This window comes from Cervus elaphus, chromosome X (genome assembly GCF_910594005.1).
Source record: "Cervus elaphus chromosome X, mCerEla1.1, whole genome shotgun sequence".
NCBI lineage: Eukaryota > Metazoa > Chordata > Mammalia > Artiodactyla > Cervidae > Cervus > Cervus elaphus.
In genome coordinates this window covers 52304740-52324308 of record NC_057848.1, presented here as the reverse complement: position 1 = coordinate 52324308, position 19569 = coordinate 52304740, and the positions used below count along the sequence as shown (strand labels likewise).

Here is a 19569-nt window from a genome sequence, read left to right as displayed (position 1 = left end):
GAAAGCAGAGGGCTGGTCTGTATAGTCTCACAAGGTCCCTTCCTGTTCTGTGTTTCCATGATTTCAAAACAAAACAAAACTAAACATAAACAAAAACTTGGAACTGGGAAAGGGAGCCGAATGCCAGGGAGGCAGCTTTCTGTACCACTCCTTCAAGCCAAACAAAACTGAGGTTATTCTGTCCTCTGGTGGACTGTCCTGCTACTGCAGCCACTGCCGGGGCCTGCTAGGTTTCAGATCTAGAATCGCTTACGGCCATTCACCCATTCATTCAGGCCTCACAGGAATCGAGAGCCCCACTCTGGGTCAAGCTCTGCTGTACACTGTGGGAACAGAGATGAATCATGTTAGGACTCCTCCTTGAAGGGGCCTTGTTATGATGTGATTTCCTTTGTGTTGTAATTCCTACTCATATTCTGTGAAACACAGGATTTAAGATATGTTTGTTCAGCCATCCTTATGGCAGAAAGTGAAGAACTAAAGAGCTTCTTGATGAAAGTGAAAGAAGAGAGTGAAAAAGTTGGCTTAAAACTCAACATTCAGAAAACTAAGATCATGGCATATGGTCCCATCACTTCATGGCAAATAGATGGGGAAACAGTGGAAACAGTGGCTGACTTTATTTTTCTGGGCTTCAAAATCACTGCGGATGGTGATCGCAGCCATGAAATTAAAAGACGCTTACTCCTTGGAAGGAAAGTTATGACCAACCTAGACAGCATATTAAAAAGCAGAGACATTACTTTGCCAACAAAGGTCTGTCTAGTCAAGGCTATGGTTTTTCCAGTAGTCATGTATGGATGTGAGAGTTGGACTATAAAGAGGGCTGAGTGCCAAAGAATTGATGCTTTTGAACTGTGGTGTTGGAGAAGACTCTTGAGAGTCCCTTAGACAGCAAGGAGATCCAACCAGTCCATCCTAAAGGAAATCAGTCCTGGGTGTTCATTGGAAGGACTGATGTCGAAGCTGAAACTCCAATACTTTGGCCACCTGATGTGGAGAACTGACTCATTTGAAAAGACCTTGATGCTGGGAAAGATTGAGGGCAGGAAGAGAAGGGGACAACAGAGGATGAGACTGTTGGATGGCATCACCAACACAATGGACATGGGTTTAGGTGGACTCCGAGAGTTGGTGATGGACAGGGAAGCCTGGCGTGCTGTGGTTCATGGGGTCGCAAAGAATCGGACACGACTGAGCGACTGAACTGAACTGAACTGAACTGTTCAGCTATCTTAAGCAGTTTAAATGGAGTCACAGTGGCCAATGTGAACTTCCATATTAGTGGTTTTAAAGCATGTGGTATAGGACTGCGAGTGTCTTAGAGTGTCTTAAATCAAAGAGTGTTACTTACATAAGAAATTTGTTTGGCAACGTCCACAAAAAGACTTCACTGGAACAAGAGCAACTGATAGAGACAAGACACCCTGGGGCATGACTGTGACACCCTACTGATGGGCTTCTTAAAAAGGGGCCACTGAGCTGAGTGACTTGAAGTTTCCTCATTGGAAGACCGGGCTCTGTGTTGCTGAGAGCTGTCCACAGGGTCGCTGCTGGAGGTACTATGAGAGCAGAGGGTGATCCCCAAACACGCATGTGAGACCCATGGCCAGACCTGTTGCTGAACCTGAGACAGTGGCTCCTGTGGTGATGCCTCATCCCCGGGCTCCTCCTTGAAGTGGTTCCTTACTCCCCTTTCTATTTTCCCCACTCTGACCAACCTGTGCAATAAACTGGGTGAGTCGTGAACTGAATATTGGCTACATCGCCTTTTTATCTACAATTCCGTACTTCTTCCCTGACTTCATTGCTGGTCCTTGATTAGGGGGCTGCAGTCTTGAGGGACAGACAGACACACAGAGAGATCATTTTGATACAATGAAATAAAGGCTGTTAAAGGTCATTATGTTTGGCTTGTGGGAGGGACAGGGGACATGTCAGGAAGAGCTTGGCAAGAAGAGGTGGTAGTTGAGTTTGATGACTGGCTTTATGTTCTTAAGGGCCTTCTGGACAGAGATGGGTGTGGGTGTGAAGGCATGGGACATATGTAAGTGATGACAGAATGTTTCATATGCTGGTGCCATAGTGTGGGTTAGGGGGGACAGTGGGAGATGACGTTGAGAGGTGGCTGGTGTTCAAGGGGTGGAAGGTCTCGTGTGCCATTTGGATGGCTTAGACTCTATCCCAGGGCAGCTAAAGTCCTTGAAGGGCTCCAAGCAGGGTACTGACAGGTGAATTTCCATGAGTTCATTCTGGCTGCTTTGTAGAGAATGGGCTGTAGGAGTGTAAGACTGGTGAAGCTCTTGGGAGGGTGGCCAGATTAAAAAAACAAAAAAACAGAAGGAAAAAAAACAGGATGTCCACTAAAATTGACATTTCAGACAGAGAACAATTTTTAGTGTAAGTCTATCTTAAATGTTGTATCTGATATACAAAGAATCATTGTGTATCTGAAATTCAAATTTAACTGAGCATCTTATATTTTATCTGGAAATCCTATCCTAGAGTCATCAAGGCGAGATGATGGAGGCTTGGACTAGCGTGGAGGCAGTAGAATTGGGATTGAAGTGGAAAAATTCAAGAAGTATTCTGGAGACAGAAATGGAAGAACTTGGAGATGCTGTGGATGAGGGAAAATGAGAAGGAAGCGTCAGACATCATATCCACTCTCAGTCTGAGCTGCTTGCTCTGTGTCTGGTCCTCTAATTGCACCCCATCCCAAACACCACACACACCGAGGCCAAGGGTTCTTCCTAAAACCTCCTAGAGATCCCTGAACCCAGGAGCCAAGATATCCTGCAGGTCGCCATACGCCTCTGCCCAGCTCCTTGGCTTCCATATCTGCTTGGTTCTGAATTTTGGTCTCACCCTTTGTTTGGTCCAGTTTATCAGCCATGGAGTGTCATCTGGGCCACCTTCAGGCTTCTGTTCTTTGCCTCTCTGTTCCACGCTCCACAATGACTGGCATGGGGTGCCCAGCCCAGGCCTCTGTGGTTGATTAGGACACATCTTTCCTGCCAGGGAGGAAAATCCCAAACAATTCCCCAAAGCCACGGGTTTCCTTAGGGCCTTTCTCACCACCAGAAGGCTAGGACTGGAATGGTGGCTGGGCTTCTCAGAGCTTCTTGTGAGCCAACAGCACCTCCCAGTGGTCACACAGCACACTGCAGGCTGAGGTGAGATGACGTGAAATTAGCTCAGTCCTGTCCAACTTTTTGCGACCCCATGGCTTGTAGCCCGCCAGGCACCTCTGTCTATGGGGATTCTCCAGGCAAGAATACTGGAATGGGTTGCCATGGCCTCCTCCAGGGCATCTTCCCAAACCCAGGGATCAAACCCAGGTCTCCCGCATTGCAGGTGAATTCTTTACCGTCTGAGCCACCAAGGAAGCCTGAGGTGAGATGGGAGACTGGTCTTTGGACTGGTTTACAGGGAGAGGTTAACCATCCTGATCTCTCCCCTGGCAGGGCGCAGCGGTCCTGCCCCTTCCGGTGGCCATCCATCCGGAGTTCTGTTGGCACTCCTTGGCTCTTACGGATCTGAACAACACATCTGTTCAGTGAACCTGCTGGTAGAGAGGTGGCCCAAGGTTACGCCTGAAGAATTGAACAACCAGGCCCTGAGGTTTCTGTCCTTGTCAGGACTCAGGGTTGAACTGGTTAGAGTCCCTTAAATTCTCAGTCTTCCATATTTGATAAAAACCAATAAAGGTAGCTGTGTTTGAGGATCCCCTCCCCATACATGCCCGTGGAGGGGTGGCGGCTCTGACAGATGGGTTCCCCACAGTTACCAGCCACGCAGTGGGCCTTGCCACCATCAAGGGCGACTGTCCAGCTCTCCAGCATGCTGCCACCCTCTCTGGGGTCTCGGCCAGAGAAAGAAAGAAACGAGCAAATGTCCCACCCACTCTCTCTTCCACACCAGAGGCTTTGAGTGTGCAGCCAGAGCCAAGGTTCTGGGCCCCAAGCTGGGGAGCTGAGAGACCTGGGGCCTCAGATGACCTTGCAGGCAGGAGCAGAAGACTAGTCTGGAGGAATTTAAAAAGGAACTCGGCTCCAGAAATTCAGCTTCTAACCTGACTGCTCTCTGACTCAAGGCACTTGCTGTGGGGGCCTGGGAATACCCCAGGATGTGGGGGGTGGAGGAGGCTGAGGTGACCACTGACCAAGTGCTATCTAGCTAGAGATGGTGAACTACCCTCCAGGGTAAATAGCACACCCTTTGCTTTCTAGCAGGATTTTGGCCATCAGCGTTTGCCATGGCCCCTGGGGGCCCTGGACTCTATTTTCCAGGGCCCAGGACTTTGGACAAATATGCAACTTGTCATGTGCCTCATCTGTAAAATGGGAATAACAATAACATTCACCTCATCACTACATGAGTTAATACCTGCTTTGTTATTGTTGTTAAGGTGAGCACTTCTCAGAGTCTGAGATTGAGTCTCTGCAAGGATTTGGACACCAGCCAGGGTCTAAAGCGCCTCAAGCTCTCTCCCTTTCACTTCATCGCTGGATCTCCAGTTGTCTACTTGAAAAATGAAACAGCCCATCTTTTCCGTGGACTGTGAATCTCTCAGAATAAGGACTTCTTGAGGTTCTGTGTATCGGGGTGGGCTGTGGGTGGAGACCATGGTCATGGTCATTGAGCAGTGCAGCGTCCCAGTTATCTCCCAGTAACTAATGAACAACAGTTTGCCTGACCTCCTGGGCTGAGGGGCTGCAATCTGCTTGTGATGTCAACATATGCTCCAGAGTCTTTCACCTTGCATGAGCCACTGGCCTGCTCCATCCTAGATGGTGTTTTAGCCCCACTTCCTGGCCAGTGCTGAGAGATACACAGGTGAAAAGCCCAAGGGGGCCACCTGCTGCAGACCAACTCCATCAATGCAATTGCTTGCCATCACTGGGTTCCACAAGGCATCAGTCATCATTCATGTCTCCAACCTGACCTCCTCAGGTGGGGAAAGAATTTCTCAGTCTCTGATGAGGCGCATTTATCTTGGTTTATGTGCAAGGTCTGGATCCAGCTCTATGGTGCCCCAACACAGCTTGAAAGTGAGAATGTCAGTCGCTCCGTCGTGTCTGACTCTTTGTGACTTCATGGACTGTAGTCCACCAGGCTCCTCTGTCCATGAGGTTCTCCAGGGAAGAATACTGCAGTGGGTTGCCATGACCTTCTCCAGGGGATCTTCCTGACCCAGGGATTGAACCCAGATCTCCTGCATTGCTGGTGGATTCTTTACTGTTTGAGCCACCAGGGGGTAGCTTAGCAAAGAGTCAACACTAGAATTGTGCACAGCCCCGGGGGAGTTGCTCATGCAAGGGACGCACATGAGCACTGAGATAGAGGGAACAGCAGAGTCATGATTCCCATGAATCTCATGCTCGGCCCAGCTATCTGCTTGTTGAGTGGTAGAGGGTGAAATTGCTGCCCCAAATAGTGATTTTTATCTCTCTTTCTGTTCTGAGCACTTACATGTGAATTCCTGCAGTTTAAATTCCATGCAATATGTAACTACCACCAGGGCCAACCTCTGGGTTTCGGGTACTTTGTTAAGGGGACACAGCCTCTAGTGGTGGGCGGCTCAGACCACCCCAGTCTAGAGGAGGGGTCAGCAAATTTTTTTGTGTGTGAAGGGCCACAGGTACTACATATCCTAGACTTTGTGGGCCATATGGTCTCTCTTGCGACCACTCAGCGCTGATTTTGCTGCACAGCAGAAGCCATAGACAACACACAAAGAAGTGAGCATGGCTGTGTTCCAATAAAACTTTATTTACAAGAACAGGTGATGGGGCTTCTCTGGCAGTCCAGTGGTTAAGAGTCCGCCTTGCAATGCAGGGGACACTGGTTCTGTTCCTGTTCGGGGAAGATCCCACAAGCCTTGGAGCAACCAAGATCCTTGGGGTTAGGACTTAACTCACAAATTTATTGGAAGCAGGGAGACATAATTCAACCCATAGCCAGCCGTTTGGTCTCCTTTGTTTTCACTTCCTCTCACATCTGTGTCACCCCCACCTCTGACTGCGTCATCACCTCCAGCCCTCTTTCCCAGGTTACCTGTCTCCAGAGAAGATCTAACTTCTCAGCTTACAGTGACAAATTCACCTCCCCACTGACTGTCCGAGAAAATTTCTAAATAACTTGGAAGAGGGGCGGGGGAGGAGCCAAGGGAGGAAAATGCTATTTAATTTCACCTGGTTTTCAGCAAAAGAGAAGGCTGACACCTCTAGGGACTTTAGATGATTCCAATGTAGTCTTGAAAAGATGTTTTTGTGGATTTTTCAGGCCATCAGTAAGAGATTATAAGAATAGTCACACTCCTCCAAATAGAAAGAAATGATCAGAAAATGAGAAGACTCTGCAGCTTTAAATACCAGTTTTACAACTGGGGACAGTCATTCTCTGCCATCTACTGGCCACAGCTGCAATCGGTAAATGATCTTTGCTCTTTGGAGCCAGGGCCACCATAATTAAAGGTAGCGCAGTGGCCTAAGATCACTGAATGGCCCTTGTAAGTGTCTTTGTGCATGGACACGACTTACAGTGACATGTCCCATGGAGCTCCATGGCCCACAGTCAGGATGGGACCCTGGCCAGCCAGGGAGCCCTGAGGCTGCCTGGTGGTGCTCTGGTCTGAAGTGCCAGAAGCCAGAGGAGAGAAGGCTGCGGATGAGAAGGACAGAGCAGGCCTGGGATGCGAGGAAGCCGCGAGCAGTGGGCCCGGCTTTGTGCCCAGGAGGCCCTCTCCAGCCGCCTACATGCCTGAGCAGGACACTGTGTCTGTTCATTCAACACACAGACATCTCTTTCTTTTATGGAGTAATGTTTTCTTTAATCTTTTCCTGATATAAAAAGTAAAGCATGCTCATTGTAAAACATTTAGGAAACCAAACAAATATAAAAGTAGAAAAACATCATTTAGCTTGGCACCAGAGGGTGGCTTGGGGGGCTTTACCACAACCTCCATCAGCACCCCCAAAGTCACTCCAAATACACATGCAACTTAAGGGAAACCTCTGCTTGCCTAGCAGAGCAGCTTGCAGTTTGAGGAGAAAGTCCCTAGACCCTCTTTGAATGGCTTCTAAAGCATCCATTATAGACTTCCTGCAGGGCTCACTGCCCACAGTGCCACCAAACCTGGAGGTGACTACTGTCTGTCATTTTTGTGCCTGTGTGTTATCTTTTCTTAAATTTATTTTTTATTGAGATACAACTAACAGATAATTATGTTTCAGGTGTACAACGTAATGATTCAAGGTTTATATATATTATGAAATGATCACAATAAGCCTACTTAGCATCCATTGCTGCACACGGGACTTCCCTGGTAGTCCAGTGGTTAAGACTCTGTGTCTAAGATCATACCTGCCGAGTGGTCAAAAAAAAAAAAAAAAATTCCACTGCTGCACAGAGTTCCATTTTTTTTCCTGTGATGACAACTTTTAAGACTTAGTCTCTTAGCTACTTTCAAATATACAATACAGTATTGTTCACTATGATCATCATGCTATACATTATATGTCTTATCTTTATGTACTATCTTTATATCTGATTTTTTAAAATTTAGGACATTCGGTACATACCTGCTTATGTTTTATTTTCCACTCAGTGGCACATCTTAGCATGTTTCCATGTCACCATTCCTCTGAAACATTATTTGTAAAGGCTACATAGTATTTTATCCATAAAAATCTGCCATGTGTAGATTCACCTTACAGTTTGGTGGAAAACCTGCTTCCAGGTTTTGCCCTGATGGATAACGCTGGAATGAACTTCCATGAATCTATGTCTGTGTGCTCCTCTAGGATCATTTCTTTTTTAAAATATTTAATTAATCTATGAATTAATTTTTTAAAATTTATTTGGCTTCATTGGGTCTTAGTTGAGGCAGAGGGGGATCTTCATTGCAGTGTACAGACTCCCTAGTTGTGTCTTGCAGGCTTCAGAGTGTGTGGGCTTAGTAGTTGTAGCACACAGGCTTAGTTGCACCTTGGCATGTGGGATCTTCCTGGACCAGGGATCGAACCCATGTCCCCTGCATTGGAAAGTGAATTCTTAACCACTGAATCACCAGGATCATTTCTTAAAGGAGGAATTACCATGAATAGTACAGATGCTTCCAGGCTGTTTGATATAATGGCCATATTGCTTCTAGCAAGGTGAGTCTCCTTTACCCTTTGGCAAACAGTAGACGTGTGGATTTTTCTTCGCCTGTGCCTATGCTAGACATACGCTACTGGGTGCCAAACAGTAGGCTACGTGCTGGAGACACCTTAGCAAGAAAATTAAAAAAAAAAAAAAAAGAAGGTGGTGTCTGCCTCCCCAGATTTTCTGACTTGGCGGGAGAGAGCAACCCTGATCAAATAATGAATGTAGAATTACAAACTGGGAGGAGTCGTCTGGGAGAGAGGAAAGGGTGTGAGGAGAGTGCAGGGCGTGGCAGGGCTGGGGGAGGCGGGAGCTGGCTTTGGGGTGAGGGAGGCAGAGAGCAGTCAAAGGCAGAAGTTCCAAAGTTCCGTGTGGCTGAAGCCCAGAGGATCCGGGTGGCCGAATGTGGGTGGAGGCTGCAGGCGAGCTGCTCAGAACCGCTGGGCCTTTTATTGACAGATCCCAGGAAAAATTCCAGAGAACCACTAAATAGTTTTAAACACCAGGGTGGTGTGGTCAAAATTGCCTTTTGAGGATCACTATTTTTAAAATAAAAAATTTAAATAGTGGTTAAAAAAAACAACTAACATAAGATTTACCACTATTGGTTAATTTTATTTTTTTCCCTTTTGAGTGGTTAAGGTTCAGTAGTGTGCAACAGATTCCCAAAATTTTTCATCTTGCAAGACTGAAACTCTGTCTCCATTAAATAACAACTTCCCATTTCTCCCTCCCCTCAGTCCCTGGCCACCACCTTTCTACTTTCCATGTCTATAAAGCTGACTAGGCCATCTCAGGTAAGTGTGATTATGTAGTGTTTGTCTTTTTGTGGCTGGCTTACTTCACTTGGCACAATGTCCTCAAGGGTCATTTACATTGTACCATGTGTCAGAATTTCCTTCCTTTTTAAGGCTGAATAATATTCCATTGCATGCACACATCACATTTTGTTTCTCTGTTCATCTGTCAGTGCACACTTGGGTTGCTTCTGTGTTTTGGCTATTGTGAATAATGGGTGTGCAAATGTGTGTTTAAGTTCTTGCTTTCAATTCTTTTGGATCTATTCCCAGAAGTGGGATTGCTGGATCATATGACTGCCACGGAAATCCCGCCTATGGTAGCTCTATTTTTAAAATTTTGAGGAACTTTGAGAACTCTTAGGAAGTAAATTCGGCAAGGCTAATTCTCTTGTCTACAAAATAATAGAAAATAGTACTGGATATTGCTGAAAGCTATCATCTTCTTGTATTACATTACTATACTTTACTAACTACACACACACTTGAGTGTCTCCAAAGTTAAAAGAGCTCAATATGAATAATTAAACGTTTACACATTTCAGGAACACCCATTGTATACAGACTTGTGTCTTTAAGTGCTTTGAGGGACAATATTTGTTAACCAGATGTTGTTGAGCTCTCGGTCTCTGTGAGGCATCATGGGGAAACCCGAAATATGCCTAGCTTGGGTTTCTGGGAAACCCCCACTCTCACGAAGGTGGCAACACCACCCTTTGTTGTGTGGTGTGTTAGAAATAGAGGTACAAAGGGAAGGTTTTAAGAGTTCAAGGGAGGCAGGAGTCATGGGGAAAGGCTTCCAGGAGGAGGTGATAGTGGCTGCGGTGGGGTTTGGGCAGGTGGAGGGGTAGGGGCCAGAAGGTTCTAGGTGGCTGACACAGACATGAGAAGATCAACAGAGGGAGATTCTGTGGGTGAGATGGGCGGAAGAGATCCAGAGCTTTAATGCCAGGCTGAAGAATTGGCACTTCTGTGGTAAGCGGGGGTGGGGGGCCCAGAGGGGTTTAGGGGAATGACATCAAGCTGTGCGGTGATGTGTGCAGAGTAGACTGAAAGGGAGAGGTATGGGCAGCTGAGAAATTAGTTAGAAAGGGATTAGGTAATGAGGGTTTGAGTGTGGTGGTGTGGCACAGGAGGTGGGGCGTGACAAGGAGGGGCCGAATGGAGACTGTGAATGACTTGACCTTAGCTTCTTTTCTGTGGATGTCCCATCCCACCTTTTCTCCCTTCCTCTCTGCTCTCCTCTCCTCCTTCCCTCTTTCCTTTCTCCCTCTCTCCTTTTAAAAAAGTGTTACATATATCTTACCTTATGATAATCAGACTTACTCATCTAGGTTTCCTTCTGAACTGTGCGTAGTGGCCTACACTTACCAGAAACCTAATACTTGTTGGATTGCCAGTGGTGACTGATTAGAAGTGGGGCAGGTGCCAAGGCATGGAGTCAAGTCTGAGTGGTGGGAGAGAGCAGGATGCCAGGGAAAGCTGGTCAGGATCAATGTCAGGTTGAATCTGAGCTACTGGCAGGTTATGCAGCTGACTTGAAATCTTGGGATGTGCTGGGAAAGATTGAAGGCAAAAGGAGAAAAAGGGTAACAGAGGATGAGATGGTTGGATGGCATCACAGACAGGGAAGTCTGGTATGCCGAGTCAGACTGAACAACAACAACAAGCTAGAAAAGAGAGAGATTTTAAGGAACATCGCTGCCTTCACCCCCACTCCAGCTGGGCTGATAGTGTCTGTTTCAGAGCACACATTTTGGTCTGGGGTCATATTTTGGTCTGCCACTATCCAAGTACCAAATTAGGTAGTCTTTCTGAGCCTCTGGTAGCTCAGATGGTAAAGCATCTGCCTACAATGCGGGAGACCCGGGTTCAATCCCTGGGTCAGGAAGATCTCCTGGAGAAGGAAATGCAATCCACTCCAGTATTCTTGCCTGGAAAATCCCATGGATGGAAGAGCCTGGTAGGCTACAGATCCATGGGGTTGCAGAATAGGACATGACTGAGCGACTTCACTTTCACTTTTCACTTTCTGAGCCTCAGGTTTTTTTTCACCTGTGAAAGTGGGATAAAGTGGTACCCTATAAGGTGGTTGTCAAGGCTAAGGTGAGGTTAAATGTATTCATACAGCACTTGGGGCAAAGAATAGCTATTGTTATGAGTTATTACTATTATTAAGGTTTGGAGAGGGAGCATAAATCCCATGACTCCTGAGTAACACCATCACAGCTTCCCGCTGCACGGCGAGTAAGACAGCCTCCTTCCTGGGCTCTGCACTTGGTCAGGTCCCTGCCTGCCTCTTGTCCAACCCCTCAGCTGTGTTCTGCCTGCCTGCCCCCTGAACTCGGCAAGCTCTCTGCTGCCTTAGGACCTTTGCATTTGCTCCTTCCTTTGCTTGGAAGGTTCTTTGCCAGATCTTGTGCAGCTAGCTTTTTTCTGGGACAAGGGAGTGCGTATGCTTTGTAATCCTCATTCAAATCGAGATACGGGATCTTTTGGCTTCCTGAGATTTAGATCTCAGCTCAGACATCATGACTTCAAAGCAAAGGTCCCTGAGCAAGCCCCCTTGCCGTGCCCTCTGGCACATCATCCCGCTTTATTCTCTCTAGAGCTCTCATTGTGATCTCGTTACCTTGTGCACGGTTTATTTCTATGTCCACCTTCCCTGCTCTGCCTCACCCTCCTGGAGAAAGTACTGCAAGAGCAGCCACTTGACTGTGTTTACTTCTACATCCTCAGCACCTTGAACAGCACCTGGTGCAAGGGAGAGACTCAGCAAACACTTGAATGAATTGCTGGTGTAGAAGATGAGAAAGGAGGGGTGATGGTGACAGGAACAAGGCCAGTGAGGGTGGAGGAGGTGGGGAGGAGGGGTGGCCTGGGCAGGGGAGATCACTTACTTCCAAGACAGGAGGGAAGGGGGAGGGATGAGGGGACCCTGGAGACATTTTGATATGCAGTGCAGGGCTTCAAGTGCGCTGCTTCAGCTGACCGCTTTGACATTTTCACAAAGGAAAGGGTGTAGTCACCTGCTGAGAGCTGAAGGGCAGCAAAAGAGGGGTCTGGGCTCTGAGGCTAGCGGAGGGTTTTGGAATAATGGTACTAGTTGCCATTTATTTAGCACTTATGCACCAGGCACTGTTCCAAGCCTCTCAGACTAGTTGATTTCATCTCATGACAATCCTATGAGGAAAGGCACTATCATTACTTCTATTTTAAGATGTGGAAAGTGAGGTCCAGAAAGGTCAATGCACTTTTTCCCAAGGTCAGACAGTTAGGACATGGCACTCTGGCTGTTGGAGCCTGGTGAAGAACCTCTGCAATTCCCTGCCTCCCTGGTCCCCAAGGCATGGGTACATGAAGGATCAGGAGGAGATGAAGAGGATTGTGCAATAAGTGGCACATGGTAGGCCCAGGGGCGGCCAACAAGCCAGTACGCTGTGCCAGGAACCTAGGAATGGGAGCACAGAGTGAAGGGGACCATGGGGTGGGGCAGGTGGTGACTCACGGCTAAGCATGGCAAAGATGGAGGCTGAGGCTTTCTGAAGTGCATGAGGGAGGGGGTTTCTGGACAGAGAAAACAGCATGTGCAAAGGCCCTGGGGTGGGAAAGAGCTTAGCTCATTGGGAGGAGTGAAAGGACAGTGTCACAGTATAGTGGCAGGGATGGGGGATGGTGACTGGTTGCCATGCAAACAGTCCAAAGTGGAGCCCAGGCATTGGTATTTTTTAAAGTACCCCAGGTTATGCAGTCAGCGTTGAGAACCGCTGATTTAGACCGGTTTCCAGGTATTGGTGGTTGGGGGCCTGCTTGTAGATGGCAGGGATTATATTTATTGAATTCATTTCACAGTGCTCAGCATGGTGGTTTGGGGCCCACTCTTTGAGAAACATGGTCTAGATGATTCTAGTAAGTAGCCAAGATGGGGTCATTGACCAGCACAGAGCCATGGCTTCAAAGTGTGACCTTATTTCCTCCCAGGGAACCAGGACCGAGGTGAGGAAGAAGGCAGCATCGGTTGGGAAAGAATCAACTTAGGTGAGCAGCAAAGGTGGTAACTGGGCAGGGGGGGCACTTTATCCCAGGCACAGGCAGAGGAAGTGGGGCTAGGAACCAGGCACTGAGGGTGGACAGCGCAGGAAGGAGCAAAAGGAAGCCGGCGGTGGGCATGGGCAGAGCCATGGGTAAGGTTCCAAGGTTCAAGGCTCACCTCAATCAGGTGTGACATGCTGGCAATGGCACCTCATTACTCACCCTTTAACTGACACTTCAGCCCCACTCCCAAAAGATGTGTGGTGAAACTGAAATCTGGAAGTATGGAAGGGGACTGGATGGTGTGTCTGTGGTGGGGGGAGGAGGGAAGCAGAGCAGACTGAGCAGGTGTCAGATTTTAGCGAGCCAAGGTTGTTAACAGCACATGAGTGACTGCAAAAACCCTGGGTAGGGCAGCAGAGCCAGCATCATATGGTCTGGTGCAGAGCTGGGGGAAGCGGGGATGGCTAACATCCCACAGCACCCACTATGTGCCAGGCACCAGGTCTGCCACTTTGTTTCTTTCTCATTTCATAATGCAAGGCCCGGTGGGCCACAGGAAAGTCTGGCCTTTTTTCTTAAATGCACTGGGAAGTAACTGAAGGGTTTTCAGGAGGGAAGTGATGAAAGTGAAGTAGTTAAGTCATACAAGACTGATACTCTGCCCATTCTATTTGATAGGCCAGGAAACTAGAGGTGAGTTAGTCCAGGACCACGCACAAGGAGGTGGTGGCCAAACCCAGATTGAAACCAGGCCCCTCTGAGATAAAGCAGTTAGGGCAGAATGTTAACAGTTGGTGAGCACAGGTTAGGGGTCTAGGGTGTTCATGTTCTCTTCTTTCAGCTTTTCTATATGTTTGAAAAGTTTTGTAAAAAAAAAAAGAAAAATTAGAAAAAAGAACTAGGTCTAACTCCAAAGCTGGAGGGAGCTCTTTTCTTCCCCAGTATGCCATGCCCTGTCACTAACCTAAGTGACATTAAGTCACTCACCATCCCCTCTGAGTCTGACTTAGACCATCAGAAAAAACAGGATTGGATTAGACCACCACCAAGGTTCTCTAACTTAGCAGCAATCTTGCCGGGGCAAGATGCAGCTTTAGGTTGCTAAGCTACACTAAGAGACAGGGCTTCCGCCTGCCCCGCACTCAGGAAGGCCGCCACGGGTCTCCAGTAACAGCAGCTTGCAGGCAGTTTCTAACCTCTGGGAGGGTAGTCACTGAGGCTGCCCTGGCGCACTGCCTGCTGCTCCATCCACTGTGGGGAATCACTTGCAAAAGGAAACACCTTCTTCTGCCAAGGCTTTGGGTGGGGCTACAAAAACTGTTCATGACAACACTGAATCAGCACACGCATTTGGGTCAAGTTCACAGAGCAGACTGGAAGAGGGCCCTGGTCGAAAAGAAGCCTCCAGCTGAGGCCTCTTCAGTCCTGAAGGGAAACAAATCAGAATGCCCAAATCCATACCAGAGATTGGAGGCAGGGGAATAAAGGCACTATGTTCAAATGAGGGGCTTCCTCTTCCAAGTGATGGAGCTCAGATTCAAGTTCAAAAAAGCACAACTAACTTTATGGGCTTTGTCACCCCAAGAGGTACTACAAGTTCAAAACTGATTTTTTTAAGAGTTGCAAATGAACAATGTGAAAACAGGCTCTTTGGGAGGCAAGTCTAAACTACTGAGGTTATGGTGCCAAGGCCAATGAGGTTCTCCAAAAATGCATACGACAAAGCCTGTCAGATTCCTGGGGCTGGCGCAATCATGGATCTAACTCAGTGTGACATTTACGGCCATCAAGAATCAACATCTTTTCTTCTAACATTGTTATTTTGTTGCCTGAATCCCCAGGGTCAAAATAAGGATCCTTGGCTGACTTCTGAAAGCACTGTAACTGCTTTGTTTATTTCTGATAATATGTGGTTTCTTCTCCTCTCCATGGGCAAGTACACTGAGAATTCTGATGCTATTTCCTTTCAAGATAGGAAATGCTACTCCAGGCATAGCTGGGGGGATGGCAGCAGTCATGTGGGACCTGGTGACACAAGCAAGCCACTCCCTCAGTTCTTCCTAAGATCACACTTTGGTTTTTCACACAACATATATTTATTCAGAAAAAATTTGCAATAAATTATAATAAAAAAGATGACACGAAATACAGAATCCCACTAGCAGCTTTGCTTAGTGACCAAGACATTTTGGGGAAATATAACAAACCATTCATTACAGGATAAAAATTAGGAAACAGTGAAAGGGAGACTAATGCAACATCATCACGAGGGGTTAAACCATTTCTTCCCTAAAACGATAGCTGCAGAGTCTTTCCTTACCAGCTGGATCTAAACTCCTTACTTCAGAGGCGCTAGGAAATAGTACATTAGAGGTACCTAGGGGTTAGAGAGTGGGGTGCTGGAGTAGGCAGGGAAACAGATTTCTTATGTCTGCTCTGTTTCTGATCTCCCGTCCCGAGAGATTGTCTAAAACCCTTGACCCTGTGTACATCCCAGGACCAGAGGTGGACAGAAGGTGGAGGCAGTGAAGCAACCGAGTACACCTGCCTTACAGAGAGCGAGCCGGACGCTGCCCACGGTCCCCACCAACCACAGCCCTGACCACATGAAGGCCCCAGGTGGTAGCCGACTGGGAAATGTGTCTAGGATAGGCACTTCCCTGTCTTTGTGTGACCACCTTGCCCCAGCATCTATCAATCACCTGCCTCTCCTCAGATCCCTTTCTGATCTGGTGGACATGACAAAAGGGTTGTGCTCAGTTGGCCAGTAACTGAGTTCAACACCCAGCCCCTGACTTACCAGGTCTGCAGCTATTTGGTACCAATAACTTGACTCCTACTTCTATCATTCCCAGTCAGGAAAGGCTTTAGGCAGAATATCACAGGATACATACCTTTTCTTCCCCCAAAGAACTCAATGCATGGGAGACAGGGGAGTTGAACATCCACTCAATGGCAGTGCTTTCCTGGCTCTCTGCTTCAATGCTCTAGAAGAGTCAGGAGTCAATGCCTAAGACCTTGCACACAGCCTATACACACGGCTCTGGGGTTTCCATGTGAACATGTGACAATGAGTCAACTCAGGGTGGTTTTAATGAAAGAAAACCAGGAGGAAGTCAATTACATCAGGCAGTTTTGCAGTCAGCGGCTGGCTTGCCAACCAACATAGATTAATTTTTTTAAAAAGGGCTGCCCCACAGGAGCTTGGGTAAATGACAAGCTCAGAGGGTTGTCTTGCGAGCGAGAGAAGGTGCTTGCTTTGTCCCACTGCACAGTCTCTTTTACGCAGCACTGGACAGGTGACTGGGAGCTGAGGGCAGCTGGCTGCAGAGCCCCAGTCAGTCCTGATGTGGGAGGGGTGATGGTACATCAGGAGAGCAGAGAGGGGATTCTCGGGGTTATCCTCAATTCCCCTGCTGGGGGAAGGAACAGTTTCTGTAGAGAGGACCACTTGGGGTGCAGCCTCCCTTTTTGACTGTGGTACAAGCGTTGCTCTAGAGGTGGATTTCTAAGTGGGGTATGGGCCCCACAGACACCCAGGGTTGGTTTTTGTGTACAATTTGCATAAGAACCAAAAGGGATGGTAGGAAGCAGGACCTGTCGAACATGAATACTCTCACTCCTGAAACATTCAAGAGTGCTTCCACTCCGTGATTCTCTCACATCAATGAGACGTCATCTCTAATAGTCCCTAATGTTCTGCTACTAAGTGTGGTCTGAGACAAGAGAATATGCTTCTACTCATCATAGATCCATAAAAGGCCAATGTTAGGGAGGGGCACAGATACCATTGTGGTAGGAATGCACAGATGCATGTAAAAGCCACATGGAGATGGTTAACTCACTGTTGGAGATACCCAAGGAGTCACAGCCTCACCGACTTTCTCTGACATGGTAGTATTAGCGGAGTAGAGCACAAAGGGGTGATACGGGAGGCGGTAGGGCCAAAGTGCTTTAGACCAAGGACTACGGACAAGTCTGAGCTACGGCAAGTAGTGCTTGTGGGCCTAGAATGGGAACACCTCAGAATCTAGGTCTCAGGTGCTAAGGACAATCATGATGGCTGGGCTGGAGGGCAACACACACATCCCCAGGGAAAGGAGTGTAAATACAGGTCTCTTTGCCTTATGAAGAGAGAACACAAAAACACCAAAATATGGTTAACTTTGGCTTGGCAATATAAGTCTAAAAGTATCTTGCTGCGTAGGATATGGCAAGGGAGGGGTTAGGAGACTCTTTTCCTTTCACACTAGAAACAGAACTTTTTCATGCCAACAGCCTCGAAATTCTGCAACGGACCCTTCCTGTGGCATGACTTTTGAAATCATTCTGAAATACTCGAGGCCCAAGATCTTCTGCCTCTAGAACCTTGGAGAGTAGTAAGAGGAAAAGGCTTATCATTAGTCTTCATCACTCCCAAGTAGAAAAGTCAGAAGGAACTGGGTAGCACGCTGGCGGTCACTTGGAGTCTGTCTTGCCATAAGGTTGGGTGGAGGCCTTAGGAGGAGACTAGTGAAGAGAGTAGCTAGAGGGAGAGAAAAAGAAAAGGGGAAAACCCTCAGTCAGACACAACCTAAGCAAAACCTCAGGGATGGGGGCCAGGGGATGAGGGCAGTGGGAGGAAGTGACTGTTACACGCCTGGACACAAAGAAGGGAATACATGTGTCCACCATCCATGGACAGTCCTGACCAATGCTCCCATGTGGCCATTCCTAGGAAGAGTTCTTACCGATCATGTTGGCGTTGACATTGTTGTATTCGGAGAATTTTAAGAGTTCTCGAAGGAATGCCATCAAATAACGAAAAACATTTCTATGGCATCCTGGAAGCTGGGAAATCACCTGTTTTTTTTTTTAAAAAAAAAAAAAGGGGGTGGGCAGTGAGGATAACAGATGGAGGAAGGGAGTAAGAAGAGCTTGCAGCTGCCATGAAAGCAGTTTATAATTCAACCCTTACAGGACCCCTCCCTTATTGACTCATGACCAATGCTACCTGTTGAATGGTAACTCACATGGCAGAATGGTCATCCTGTTTGGCCCCTGTCCACTCAATGAGCAGGCCACGTTAACACATAGTCATATGCACGCCCTGCCTCAGGTGCAGATGGGTATCAGTCTGGTCTCTCCCAATCTCCCCAGGAAGGTGGCGGTGGCATCTGCCAAGCTGAATGGTTTTCTGTGCAATGCCATTTGGCATGGGTGGGAGCACCTCCCGATACTCACTAGTCTGATTCAGAGGTATTCTCAGCTATTGTGCCTCAAAAGCATTTCAAGATTAAAAACAAACACTGAGAAGACAAAAAGAAAGGCTCACGAGTGTCACCCACCCTTCCTGGTCATGTCGGCCAGAATGCTGCATGTGATCAGTTTTACCAATCTTACCCCGGAGAAGAGGTGTGCACCCTACTCAACGGGCTAACTGGAAGAGGGTGGCAAATATAATAGGAAACAACACAGGCTACAGTTGAAGAGTCCCAACTTTCAATGCTGGTGTCCTGCTCTGAACAGATCGAGACCCGTCCTAGTACACAGCTGGTTGTCCAGCTGGCTTTGTAAAAATGAGTGATTTCTCTGTGGGAGAACTTGCCTCAAACACATTCTCAGAGCAACAAGACTCACCTGTCGGCAGATCCGGGGATCCTGAGCAGAGTCGAGGCATCGCTGATAGAGCTCATAACAGATGACAGGTTCCGGTAGGGCTTCTAGGAAAATGAGCAGTGCCTCAGCCACTGAGTGGTTACTGCCAGCTGGATGGCCTTCTGTCAAGGGAAAGAGGCTCCAGGAAAAAGGCCACACTTAGATGCAATGTGCTCCCTCCCTCAAGTTCCCTCAGGGGTGGTTTTCTTCCTCTTAATTCAGGGCACCCTGATCCTAATTGGGGTTTGATATTTTAGTGGTCCAGTTATGCTGCAGCTGAGTTGTTAGAGAATTGATCGAACACCCTTGGGAGGTTTGGCCTGACTCGAGAGTCAAGGGAACGTGGCCTGCAGAATGACAGTTCACACTGGAAACTCATCACCAAGGTTTCCCATCCTCCTCCCTGCCATGTGGTGGCAGGAGTGATCACTGGCATAAAGCAGAGCAGCACCACGGCTGTAGGTCATACGTCCCATGCCAATTACAATTCATGGTTATCTACCCTTTGATTCCTTTTAGTAAGTGTCTCATACAGAGAAAGTGTGAAAGTTCCTAAAGGGAATTGAAAACTGTATAGTCAAAAGACAGTTACAAATAAAATAAATATGGAAAACACAAAAATCACATGCAGGTGGGAAGAAGAGTTTGAGCGAGTGCACATCCAGCTTCCTAAGCCTTTGTCGAAAAGGATACGGATTGTCTTGGGAATGCTGGTGTCCAGACAATCAATGATCTGCTGTAACTCCTCCTGCATTCCAGGGGTTTGGAACAGATCCTCCTACCAAAGAGGTTACAATGAATGGAACAACGCAAAATGACCAGCCCTAAGGTTCTGATGATTACCCAGGGATCAGGAGAGCAGCAGAAAGTGAGGGGAAGGAAGAGGCATCATCCATGATGAGGAACAGAGGTGTGACGATGGCACCTTTTCCCTTTATCATCTCTATAA

The 19569-nt window shown here is 47.6% G+C and overlaps 1 protein-coding gene across 2 annotated transcripts in view; it reads right to left on the bottom strand.

The window, feature by feature from the left end:
• Positions 1 to 15060: 15060 nt before the first annotated feature.
• OCRL (OCRL inositol polyphosphate-5-phosphatase) overlaps positions 15061 to 19569 on the bottom strand; it is a 48918-nt gene continuing 44409 nt past the window's right edge. For both annotated transcript variants that reach the window (XM_043896181.1, XM_043896182.1), the window contains 4 exons: positions 19314 to 19398; positions 18603 to 18730; positions 17714 to 17825; positions 15061 to 17508 (listed from right to left, as the gene is read on the bottom strand). In XM_043896181.1, coding sequence (XP_043752116.1) covers positions 17384 to 17508; positions 17714 to 17825; positions 18603 to 18730; positions 19314 to 19398 — 450 coding nt within the window. In that variant the 3' untranslated portion in view covers positions 15061 to 17383. The remainder of the gene's footprint in view (positions 17509 to 17713; positions 17826 to 18602; positions 18731 to 19313; positions 19399 to 19569) is intronic.